General features: G+C 38.7%; 1 protein-coding gene across 1 annotated transcript; it reads left to right on the top strand.

The window, feature by feature from the left end:
- Nucleotides 1-2,414: 2,414 nt before the first annotated feature.
- Nucleotides 2,415-13,575, top strand: LOC123523824 (uncharacterized). The gene is made up of 13 exons (XM_045301531.2): nucleotides 2,415-2,521; nucleotides 3,571-3,618; nucleotides 4,137-4,216; nucleotides 4,569-4,640; nucleotides 4,854-4,953; nucleotides 5,488-5,579; nucleotides 6,228-6,293; nucleotides 6,829-6,934; nucleotides 8,048-8,164; nucleotides 9,497-9,626; nucleotides 10,181-10,323; nucleotides 12,209-12,323; nucleotides 13,359-13,575. The coding sequence occupies exons 1-13, from the start codon at nucleotides 2,506-2,508 to the stop codon at nucleotides 13,483-13,485; spliced, it is 1,212 nt and encodes a 403-aa protein (XP_045157466.2). The 5' UTR covers nucleotides 2,415-2,505; the 3' UTR covers nucleotides 13,486-13,575.
- Nucleotides 13,576-13,600: the final 25 nt, after the last annotated feature.

Genomic DNA, 13,600 nt, shown 5'->3' with positions numbered 1-13,600 from the left:
AATGATCATGATACATTCCAAACGTGTCTGAAATTAGATTGACAGTTTAAACATATTTAAAGGCAGTTGCTAGGTAGTGGTAACTGAAGGGTAACTTTAAATATCATAAGATATTTTGCACTGTACAATGTTTTGTCGACCTGACAGACTTTCATTCGTGTAAAACTGTCAGTTTCCTGGATACCATACTTGTATTTACATCCACAAGTATCTGACAACTTCTTCACGTGAAACAGATGTGGATAGACCTCGAACTACAAGCCTCTTAATTAGTTGTACTCATTACTTTCATTGTCAAGAAGACTGAAGGTTTTAATATCTTCTCGCTGGTGTGCGCGCAGATTTTTAGCACATTTCGTTGTGTCTTCTTGGCGTGTGCCTGATCACGGTATATTATTATGGCATTTCTTGTGATAATGTAATAATAAATCTATATCAATACTTTTTTTATACGGCAATGTATATTTAGGTAACAAATTAAAGAACTTAATTAACTTAAAGTTTCTTTTAATAATTATGAAAAACAAGAGCTGTCACTATTGGTGACAAATGCCCCCCGAAGTAGGCCCCAGAGTGCCACAGTTGTATGCGCAAAAATCACATATCATTTTAGGACCTTGACCTTGCCCTAAGAGGCTTCGGTCATAAACGTAACATATCTCCTCAATATGGTTAGCATTTATGTCAAATTATTTTCAAGTCCCTTGATAAATGGCAGAGTTATGGATCAGACAAGAAACACCTTTGACTTCTAAGTGTGACCTTGACCTTGGAGCTAGGGATCTGGGTCCCGCGCACGACACCTCATCTCATTATATGGAACATTTATGCCAAGTAATTTCAAAATCCCTTCACCAATGACAGAGCTATGGACCGGACAAGAAACAATCTATGTTAATCTTTGGCCTATAATTGTGACCTTAACCTTGGAGCTAGCTAGGGGTCTGGGTCTTGCTCATGACATTTCGTCTCAATGTGAGGAACATTTATGCCAAGTAATTTCAAAATTCCTTAATGAATGGAAGAGTTATGAACCGGACACGAAACATACCCTGATAACCTTTGACTTATAAGTGTGACCTTGACCTTGACCTTGGGAGCTAGGGATCTGGGTCTTGAGCATGATTCATCGTCTCATTATGATAAACATGTATGCCAAGTTGTTTGAAAATCCCTTCATGTATGGCGAGTTATGAACCGGACACGAAACAGACAATGTTAAACTTTGACCTCTTTGTGTGACCTTGACCTTGAAGCTAGGGGTATGGATTTTGCGCAGGACACGTCGTCTTATTATTGTAAACATTTATGCCAAGTTATTTTAAAATCCCTTTATGGATGAGAGATATACATCCCGGACAATAATTTACTGGACGCACACTCGCACGGACGGACAGTGCAATTTTTATATGCCCATCTTGCGGGCATAAAAAACTTATAAAATACCACTCGCGTCAAATTCTGACTAATTGACCAGACACACATTAATGATCTCAGAAAGAGACTATAATCTTCCTAATATTTCCAATAATATGCACGGATTTTTCATGCTAAACAAAATGCTGACAAATATATTTACAGGTGCGTAGCAAATGGGCCCTTTTGTTGTAGCACATATTGTCTTGTTCCTTCTTCTAACTTTTTTTTTGTAATCATACATACACGTTAAAAACGTTCTTCTAATCCGAAACAATCTGGACTATGTAAAACAAAGAAGCATGTAGGTAAGTCAGTTATCATTCTCGGAATAGGTCTGCATTGTGTTTATAGACCTGTGAGGTGATTTGAAAACCTCGCTCGCTACGCTCGCACGGTTCACAATTCCTCACAGGTCTATAAATACAATGCAGACCTATTCCTCGAACAATAACTATTACATATACATGTATAAACGCTGTATATATAAGGGTAGAGGCATTTCATATACCGGTATATGTACAGCATAAAGTGCTATATCACCATCTGAAGACAGCTAGGGCGTTCCATAGAAACATCTCTATTCACCAATATACGGAACAGCGGTCAAAAGTTGAAGAAAAACTAAACAGGTCCTTTTCCTAAAAACTGACCAGGCAGACAAAATATGACATACATTGATTTTTAAAACTTTGTATATATACGGTTCGCTATTATATAAAATTTAGGATGGTGTGCAGTGGGTGTTGAGGAAGGAGGAAAAACAAGGATTAGGGAACGTCACAAAAACACGATTTCCCCAAACTACAACAGAAGCAGCATGAATACACACACGCACGCACGTACACATACACAAACCAAACAAGATACTGTGGATTTTGACTCTAGTGCGATTATGTACCGGGTTCATTCCGTCACAGTTTAACGATACCATATATGACTGACCTTTTTTTTTATAGTGTTCTATATTTAAAAGTACCGAATTTGCAACTTAAACGCTCTCTTTTATCTGATAAGTGAGATAAGAAAGTGCTACAATTTTTTGTAATTACAGTCAAAAGCTAGCGCTATCTTGTAGTACTATCAAATATGGACTATCTTAAAGGTATTCAAATTTTATTTTCCCATTTTTACTTTTAAATTATTTTATTATTGCCTAAATGAAAAGGTGTATTAAGATGGTTATTGAACATACGTATTGTCTGGTCCTACTCCTGATCAAGATTGGAAACTAAAATGAGCTGTGAGAGCGATAAAAAAAGTCAGTGCACGTGCATACAATTCGTTTATCCACACATCCAAACTGCTCGTTTATCCACACATTCAAATATTCGTTTATCCGCACAGCCCGTCCGCTTAGCTCAATAGGGGGAGCGCAGATCTACAGATATCGGGGTCATGAGTTCGAGCCCTGGGCGAGGCGTATGTTCTCCGTGACGATTTGATAAAAGACATTGTGTCTGAAATCATTCGTCCTCCACCTCTGATTCATGTGGGGAAATTGGCAGTTGCGCAGAACAGGTTTGTACTGGTACAGAATCCAGTAACACTGGTTAGGTTAACTGCCCGCCGTTATATAACTGAAATACTGTTGAAAAACGGCGTTAAACCGAAAACAAACAAACAAATCATTTATTCTTACAGCCAAACTGTTCATCCATCAAACCATCCATACGGTTCGTTTTTCCACACATTCAAACCGCTCATCTCGATAGGCTAGCGGAAGAGCGTCCGCTTCGAGTGCGGGGTTCGTGGGCACGATCCCCGGCCGCGTCTTACCAAAGACGTGAAAAATGGTACTTGCTTGGCGCTCAGCATTAAAAAAGGGAAATTGGCCTCTTCTCTTAAAGCCCCGTGGCGATGGATTCTATCAGAAATGAGGCGTCGAGAGTGATTAATATAAGTTGTAGAACTTGTTTCACAATCAACCTAAAATAAATTAGTATAAACTAAACCGCTCATCTACCCAAATATCCACATTGTTTGTTTATCTCCACATCCATACGTTTGGTTTGTCACTTTCAGCATTTGTACGCAACTAGTAAGCAAACAGGATGGATCCAGATGATGTGCAGCCTGATCTGGATCCATACTGGTAGCAAAGCTCTACCGTTGGTTTTCGCACAGCACGTCTCTATTCTTAATCTTTTTCAGGTTTGCTGGTCTTGTTCGGACTTTCAGGAGTTTGCGTCCAGAACACAGGTTAGTTAGTACTCATACACATTTCTTACGAGTAATTTATACATGTATAGTTCAAGTTATGATAAGGATTCACGGTATTTCGAAACGAAATTCAAATGGGCTACTTCACCCAAGTCCTTGACTCGACTTAAACATATTTTGTTAGGAATTTTGCAACCTTAAATATCCACCAATAAAACTGATGAATTTTATTACATAACTAAAACAACCTTCTAAACTAAAACACTCATGTGCAGTTTTTTCAATAACAGCAGTTTATGGTTTGCAAGGACCTTGAATAATGTTATGTAATGTAATCAAATTTTGGTTCGGTATTGTACTATTTAATTGACCTGTCAAAACATGTTTCTGGCTTTCATGTTAATCTTATATAAGCGTGAACAGAATATAATGAAAGCCGGGAACAAGTTTTGACAGGTCAAATAAATTGTACAATAAAGTTTAATTGTATGCTTTGCAAAGACTGTGAGTAATGTCATGCAATGTAATAGAATTTTGGTTGCTTGCTTACATTGCAGATGCCACCGTGTGTTATAAATGTGACCATGTTGCGCATCCACGTGACTGTGATCGAGTGGTTCAATGTAAAGATGGAGAGGTAAGTGTTTAATACATAACGAATACTAACAAAGTACGTAGACAAAACTGTATGTTTACAATTTGTTTATTACTTTTATCTTTACGTGTAAACTGCATATTTCGTATTCCTTTGCATTGTAACTTGCGAGGAAGCTCAATGTTAATCAAATGTCCATTGGTATATACATGTAAATTTAGAACTAGACATAAATTATTACAGTATACGTAATAATATACCAGAAAACTCATTTTCTTTTGTGTCAATTAAAAAAGTCAGTTGCGGCCAACAACGCTGCGACTGCACGCCTTACCCTTAGTAATCATTCGCATGAAATTGATGTTGGTTTTCATAACTGCACCATACATTTCAGAGTTGCCACGTGGTTAGTTACGCACAACCGGACGGACATTTCTACTATGTGACAGGGTGTTTAGCCAAGTCGGTACGTGGATAATTTGGTTTCTGAATAACGAGGAAACAGTAATACGTTTTGTAACCTACGCTTTACTCTTTTACTACATGTAGTTATCAGCCAAACAGATGTTCAAATTGCTTTTAAATGGCCACCGTATTAGAAACACAAGTACAGTTTTAAGTATTCATATTTACCAGCGTATCTCTGGATCAAAGTATGTTTGTAACATTTTGTTTTCAGTCTTGCCCTGCTGGATCAGGATTTGGAAAGCGAGATATAGCTTTCTGTAACAGATGTTGCGAGGGTGATTATTGTAACAAGGAACTCTGTGATGGACCACGTATGTATCAAGATACATTTCTGCCATATTATTGTAACAAGAAATTCTGCGACGGAGCGCTAATGCAACAAGATCATTTCTGTCATTTTATTGTAACAAGAAATTCTGCGACGGACCACATATGTAAAAAAGTAGTTCTACCATTCTGTTATAACAAGATTTCTGCGTCCAACCGCGTTATAACATGATAATTTTTGTCGTTTTATTGTAACAAGGTGATCTGTAACGGGCTACGTAAAATAAATTCAACAAGATTGCGTACGTAACAAGATAATTTCTGTTGTTTTATTGTAACAAGATTTCTACGTCCAACCGCGTATGCAACAAGATAATTTCTACCATTTTTTGTTTAGGAATTTTTAAATATGTCCTATTATTTTCTTTTTATACTATGAAACACGGTCCAAGATACCACAGTTCGAGAGTTGTTGAGACATTTCTGTTTCTATTTTTAGCAGCTACAGAACGGTCAAGGACACAACACATTGTGCAGCTGTTTAGCAACTAAATGTTTTATTGTTTTTTACATTTCAGCATCTACGGAACATGGTCCTAGATGTTTACAGTGTACAACGGTTGAGGACCCGACACATTGTGGAGCCGTAACTGAATGTGCAATAGGACAGGTAGATAGAACATGATGGTCCTGCAATATTATTTGAAATACACCCCCCGCCCCCCACTTAATTGTATTTGACAGTGAAATTACAGAAATGTTGAAATTTTAACAACAGCAATGCCTCTTGGCTAAATGGACTTTGATAGCTTTTTTGTTAGCAGATGTTACACAAATAAGCAATAAGGGATATGGAGTCGCACTTCCTCGTCTGCTAAAGGCAACATTAAAGCCTTTTTTAGTTTTTTTGTCATATTAATGTACGGCTGCATGCAGCAAATTAAAGTTGGTTGTGTTGCTTTCAGAGTGCATGAAAATGCAGCAGGGCAGAAAAATAGCCCTTGTTTTTGATAAATCCGCTTTAGTAGTACACTTACACAATATGAGCCGTGCCATGAGAAAACCAACATAGTGGATATGCGACCAGCATGGATCCAGACCAGCCTGCGCATCCGCGCAGTCTGGTCAGGCTCCATGCTGTTCGCTTTTAAAGCCTATTGGAATTGGAGAAACTATTAGCGAACAGCATGGATCCTGACCAGACTGCGCGGATGCGCAGGCTGGTCTGGATCCATGCTGGTCGCATACCCAATATGTTGGTTTTCCCATGGCACGGCTCATATATTCTTACCTTTGGTATCTTTTTAATATATTAAAGGTATGCTACACAAGGGAGAAGTACGTGTTTGGAGAGTTGAGGTACCAGATGGGATGCGCTGATCCGGTAAGGCGGTGTCGTTTGTACTTTTCTCTATCCGCTTCCTACCACTTACGATGGAAATATTGCATTAATGTTCACGCACCTGTCTGTCAGTCCATTTGTCTCGATTTCAGGTCATGTAGAGTATTGTGTTATTTTGTATCTTTTTTTTTTTCTTTTTTTTTTTTTTGCATATCGATGCAATTTTAGGTCATGAAGTGACTTTCGAACTCATGATGGCGGAGGACACAAGGTGTCCCTCATAGCACTATGTTAGTCTCGATCGGGCAGCTGGTTAAAAAAAGCGACATATCCAAAACATTATACACCAAAAGCGAGGTATTGATCACACGTCACTGAGAGACAAGTGATTCGAAACCAGCGACCAAAACCATTCGGCCAAGGAGGCTTCCATATTTTGTATCTGAACTGACTTTGAAATATGAGAATATCTCGCCTTGGGTGATCGTCAATGCTGTGTGTTTAAAAAGGAACTTTTTAAATTGGTAAATAGTGCAGCACTCGGGCTTATATATACTTCCTGTTTAACTAATTGTAGGGTTGTACACCGCGTACATTCCGGAGTTTGCTGGAGAGGAGAGCAGGACTTTGTCAGACATGTTGTACCGGGGAGAACTGTAACAGAAACCTGTGTCTGAATACAGGTACATGTATATACACAAAGACACACACAAAAACATTATCTCATTTACACACTCTTTTCTGTGTATACGCAAAACGCATACTTATTTTAGTACAAATATTATGAGTTTTGAAATTAATAATCTAAAACTTTATTTTGATCAATTAATAAATACAGTTGGTCTCTTTTTCAACAAAACATTTGTATTACAAGTTTGTTGTGGCCCCGCCCCCCCCCCCCCAACTCCCCCGCTCCATGAGTGGTGGAGGCATATAGATTTGGTCTTGTCCGTGCGTCTGTGCGTCCGTCCGTCTGTCCGAAGTTCATGACGCGCTAGCTCAAAATATTGTATAAATTGATGTTAAAATCATGAGTCTTATCATGATGAACTGCGCACCTCCTATTTCCTCTGGCTCCACCCATATTTCAGAGTTTGGCCCATGAAATATGTCAGAATACTACATTGTTTCCCGTTGTGACGAGCCTAGCTTAAAAAGTTTTAATATAAATTGATTAAACTTTGCATAAGTCTTTATCATGATATGAACGTGCGCACCTCCTATTTTTCGTCTGGGTCTGTCCCCTATTTCCAGAGTTGTGGCCCCTGAAATAGTCAAAAATGCACATTTTCACCTTGTGACGCACCTAACTCAAAAAATATTTGATATAAATTAATGAAAACTTGCATGAGTCTTTATCATGATATAAACTTGCACACCTCTAATTGTTTGGCCGGCTCCAGCCCCTATTTTTAAAGTTATGGCCCTAAAATAGTCAAAAATGCACATTTTCACCTTAATGTGCCCTACCTCAAAAAGTATTTGATGTAATTCAAAACTTGCAGAGTCTTTATCATTTTTGTGATGCATCATTATCTCAAAATATAGCAGCTATACAGCCAATACCATTTTATAGATGTTTTTGAGTGCTTTACCTCAGTAATGACAGATAACAAACTTGAAATTATTGGCCCCCTTATATGTAACAAATGTACCAGTGGGGGCACACCCTGTGTCCTACAGACACATTCTAGTTAAACAGTATTATTACTCAGACTTTTTTTTTGACGAGTCACTTAATGTACCCATACAGTTGTTTGTTTGATACTTGAATAAAGTAACTTATCTTATTACAGGTTCCCCTGTGACGCAGGCACCAGCCACGGTGCCAAGTAAAATACCCACAGTTACAGCGCCGCACACACATGCTCCGGTTACTGCGCCGCACACACATGCTCCGGTACATACAACATGTGAGATATGCTTTATTTCATGCCTTAACACGAAATTCAATATATACAGCGAAATATATCTGGAGATTTTAGAGTGAAAAAGAAAAGACGTTTTTACTCGTAGGTATACGGAAAAAAATGACTGAAACCAATAAAAAGACACGAAAGGGTCTAAAAAGCAAGTTTGCAACTGCTTCATTGAGAAGTCAGATTATCTTGCTTCCACAGAAATAAACAAATGTCGCTATTATTCTTGCTGCTTATCATTTCTCAAACGACTTTTCTGGTCCTTCTGGATCATGGATTTCCGCTTAGGCCGGTTCTAAGGGGCATGAGGGCTGTTGCACTTTCCATTACCTCTCATGAACCGACTCAATCAAACTGAGTCTGCTATTATTTTCCTTGGCTTCATTCTGTGCTTCGAAAGGATCTTCCTATAGATTTATCTCATCATTGTAGTAGCACTGCACACACAAACTCCGGTACAGGAACGTACAGCATGTGTAATAGCACTGCACACACAAACTCCGGTACAGGAACGTACAGCATGTGTAATAGCACTGCACACACAAACTCCGGTACAGGAACGTACAGCATGTGTAATAGCACTGCACACACAGACTCCGGTACAGGAACATGTAGCATGTGTAATAGCACTGCACACACACACTCCGGTACAGGAACATACAGCATGTGTAATAGCACTGCACACACAGACTCCGGTACAGGAACGTGCAGCATGTGTAATAGCACTGCACACACAGACTCCGGTACAGGAACATGCAGCATGTGTAATAGCACTGCACACACAAACTCCGGTACAGGAACATGCAGCATGTGTAATAGCACTGCACACACAGACTCCGGTACAGGAACATGTAGCATGTGTAATAGCACTGCACACACAAACTCCGGTACAGGAACATACAGCATGTGTAATAGCACTGCACACACACACTCCGGTACAGGAACATGTTGCATGTGTAATAGCACTGCACACACAGACTCCGGTACAGGAACATACAGCATGTGTAATAGCACTGCACACACAAACTCCGGTACAGGAACATACAGCATGTGTAATAGCACTGCACACACAAACTCCGGTACAGGAACATGCAGCAAGTGTAATAGCACTGCACACACAAACTCCGGTACAGGAACATGCATCATGTGTAATATCTTAAAGCTAGACACTTTATTCAGTTATTCATTGAAATATTACAGTGTCATTTCAGAGATGTTTTTTTTTAAATAACAAATATCTATATACAAATACCTTTATATATTATTACTGCTTAATTTTATTGAAATTATAGATAATCCAAAATAACTATTTTTTCTATTATTTAGATCATTATAACTTAAAGGGCTGTCACTATAAGGGACATGTATATAAAAAGGGTGAAACGTGGGACGAGGGATGTGACTTTAGATGCACGTGCATTGATGACAGGTCTGGCAAATACACGTGTCAGGACATGTAAGTTATTACGCTGACATTCTAGTTTTTTATTTATTTATTTATTTAATAACTGAAATAGGTTAGAACAAAAATGAAACTTAATAACAACATTTAATACATTAATTGATATAAATCTTTGAATGATAACATTGATAGTTGGATCAGCTGAAGTCGTGTACTGAACGGCAATATTTACAGCTGGGCACCCACAAGTTTAATTAATCAATTTAATTTAATCAAATTTGATAGCATTTACAATTGGGTCAGCATAAGTCTTTCATTAAATTCGACAATATTTAGAATTTAGTTTATACTAATTTATTTCAGCTCGATTGTGATGAAAGCTACCACTTTCGAGTCCTCTTCCTGAAAAAACCAGTACTGATATCATATCATATAATACCACTCACGAACTCACGACCCCCAGGTTGAACGGCCGACACATTAACCGCTAAGCTACCGCTTCCCTGATTTAGAATTGATAAAAATGGTAACATTTGCAGCTAATTTGGTATAGTTTTTTTATCTATTCGTGAGAATAGTTCATACATGGTGTTTTGTTTTTCTTTCAGATGTCCAACATATATAAATGTACCAAAGGAATGCTCTATGATACGTGTTCCAGGGGAATGTTGCGCACACCCAGACTGTCATGGAGTCCACATACATATCACCAATATCACTTCGACCAACAGTACAGGTTTTACCAACATCAGTAAGTTGTCAGTTATTTAACCCATACCCTGCTATATTTGTATAATGAACTTGTCCATCTTTCAATTTGGACTGTACCATTTACTGCTAAAAGGGGTGCTTACCAAAAAGATACTGACTGAATGACGAACAGTGCAGATCATGATCAGACTGCACGCATGTATGGGCTGATCATGATCTACACTGGTCGCAAAGGCAGGATCAATTGCCGCCAGAAGGGTAAAAGTTAAGGTGATACTATGACAAACCCACATGAATTTTCGGTATTGTACACGCGCGAAAAAATAAAACTCGTTTCATCTTAAACTGTTGCATATATTTTCTATAACTTGACGGATTTTATAAGAAAAAAACTTCCTCAGCACAAAGCGCCTGCCACGTATTCTCAATGCTTGTTTCAAAGTTTAACACTTCACCCATATCCCAGTGTGCACGTACGTTACCTATATGTTTGGTCCGTGGAATACATGTAGAAAAGTGATGGGAATGTCTGGCAGGTGCTTTGTGTTAAAGAAAGCGCTCATTTTCTTGTCTTCGACGCTTTTTATAATATAAAAACTTAAAGTCAGTCAAAAGTAAACTATAGGCAAAAATGTTACCTAAATCGAGCAATGCCCACGTGGGTTGGCCACCCGGTATAAACATTAATCATCTGTTCTATAAATCGGATACAAAGGTACAAACGCCAAACGCACCCGACTTATTTTGCCATAGACACAAAGGGAGGTAATCCTAACATTTGCTATTGCATACAAAAGCAGTCATGCACGTTCTGAAATCATGGGCGTAGGAGAGGGCAAGGTATCCCTGGTGTATTATTCATGCCAAAGCCTCAAAGCCTTGTACAGGGGCCAAATGGGCCATAGGCCCCCTCAAGCCTCTATGTTTTAGCAATCATTGAGTTATTCTAATGATACACATACGACTAGGCACTGAACTGTCTTAATCAGTCATATTATGTATTGTAGAACTAAGTGTGCCATTTTTACATTCTTCTGTTGAAGTCCTGGACATACAATCAATTAACACTGCATTTGTCTAATTGTGATATAAAGTTGTGGAAATATCATTTCCCTTGAATGGACAATGAAAAACAAAAAAATACATAACGTTTACATGAGTAAACAGGTTAGGCCTACATAGATTTTGCAGACGCTCAAACAGGAACTGTAGTGATTGCGCGCAATGATATATTATTTTTATAAAATGTAATCAAACAATCCTTGACGTGGCGCGTACAGATTTCAGTACTCGCACTACGGAAAGAGACAAGTCAGAATACAAGGGAAGGCCAAATGCAAATCAGAAATCAGGTTGAAAAGAATTATTATGATGCTAAGTAAATGTTATATTAGACTGCAAGTTATATCTCTATAGTTTGCCCCCCCCCCCCCCCTCTCCTAGCTTTGGTGGGGGGGGGGGGGCTGGCCCCCGCTGCCCCCCCCCCCCCCCCCCCCCTGCTCCTACGCCTATGGAAATACGTAGGAGGAGACCCTTTGTCCGTTAAAAAATAGAGGTCAATCGGAAACAATGATCCCATTTTCATTGTCGTATTTGAACACGAGTTTGACTGTAAACAAATGAGAACTTGCAAGATAGGCTGTGACTGTATCTGCTCAGGGTATTTTCTTTTGTTATAGATTAGGGTGATGAAAAGGAAGAACATGTAATCAAGACATAATTCAGAGGAGATAATGTGACAATATCAGAGCAGTTCTGAACAATTTATCCTTCTGTCACATACAGGATTTGAATATTAAAACGGGTAGAAAACGTGTAGGCGGCCGGGTAGCTCAGAATCGGAACGGTATTCCGAGGCCCCTTGTTCGAATTCCGGTCTGGTGGCACATTTTTCGCACCCTCTGACATTTCTGTTGTATTTACAGACGAGTGTTATTACAAGGGAAACACATACAAACAAGACGAGAAGTGGAGGGACGGTTGTGAGTACGAGTGTACATGTATGGAGGCCAACAAAGGATATTACAGATGTACATCTCTGTAAGTTGTATATACTCAGCACACACGTCCGTTCGCATGTCCGTAGTTATATTTATATTTATGAGGAGGTTTCATTTATCTATTAAGTTTGATTTTATGAGCCGCAAGCCTAGGCACAGCAGTTGTTATCCAGTAGTATAGGCTTATAACTAAAAGTTGCTTGCTTGGGGGTAGTTATTCTGTCCGTTAACGAAAAGAAATGTGTAGTTAAATTTGATATAAAATACAAAATACATTGTATGACGAATTCGCTATATCTAAGTTCGTTATATCCGAGTGTTTTATATCAAATACCGGTATATAGGATAAAAATCGGGCCAGAAAAATGAGTTCCTTATAATCGAGATTTCCAACCGAGTTCGCTATATATAAGTGAGTTTTAAGCTACAGTCACACATACGGATATGTACGATGCGGATGGGACTGGTCTTTGTGTGTTTGGGGGTGGGGCACGGATAAGTACGGAGCAGTTACGTCTTTAGTACGGGAAAAATGGTGAGAAACGGGGAACAAAATAAGTACGGACAGGTATGGCGTACTACGTTGAACTACGTTTTACTGTGCCTGGCAACTTGCCCAGCACCGAAATTTATCAAAGAACGGAATACGTTTGTGTCTGTCTTCTCGTAATTATAATTTCAAAATTACCATGAAATAAAATAAAAACAAGTTTTGCCACAACCTTGACTGTAACATTTGACAAAAAATGTAATATATCTATTGCATGCTATGACAAATACTGATATTGTAGGGAATGGCGTTGTCGCGTTGCTATGGTGAAATACAGTTGAAAGTGGGTATCTCGAACTCGCATACCTCAAACTTTCAGCTATTTAGAAGGCATTTTCAACTCCGGTCCCTATAACACGTGCACAAAATATCATTTGGAGTCGAATTTCGGTTATCTCAAAGTAAACCTCTCACTCCCATACAATTCGAGATACAGTGATTCGACTGTATATAAGAGACTCGTCTTCCGGCTGGCGAAATAAGTATTAAACGATCTATCTAAAGACGGAAATTTTGTATTTTCAGTTGTTATACATGGAATCTTCCGGACAAATGCCACATGGAGGAACCAGCAGCAGGAAAATGTTGCAAGACGCCGAGTTGCCCGGCTGGTTACGTTGTAAATTATCCACCAGGATATGTAGAAAATTGAAATATCAAATGACCAGCTTTTTTTTAATTGTGTTCAGCTTTCGTTGTTAAAAATAACGCTGGTTTGTTTTATATAAAAGTGAAAGACGGATGTGTTGTTTGTATTTTACAAGCTA

Source organism: Mercenaria mercenaria, chromosome 3 (assembly GCF_021730395.1).
Source record: "Mercenaria mercenaria strain notata chromosome 3, MADL_Memer_1, whole genome shotgun sequence".
Classification (NCBI taxonomy): Eukaryota; Metazoa; Mollusca; class Bivalvia; order Venerida; family Veneridae; genus Mercenaria; species Mercenaria mercenaria.
This window is presented reverse-complemented; position numbering and strand designations above follow the sequence as displayed.

Bases quoted from the DNA above. Each gene is read 5' to 3' on its own strand.
- LOC123523824 (XM_045301531.2), top strand. The intron at 6,935-8,047 runs GTACATGTATAT...ATCTTATTACAG, and splicing joins AAACCTGTGTCTGAATACAG to GTTCCCCTGTGACGCAGGCA. The intron at 9,627-10,180 runs GTAAGTTATTAC...TTTTTCTTTCAG, and splicing joins AAATACACGTGTCAGGACAT to ATGTCCAACATATATAAATG.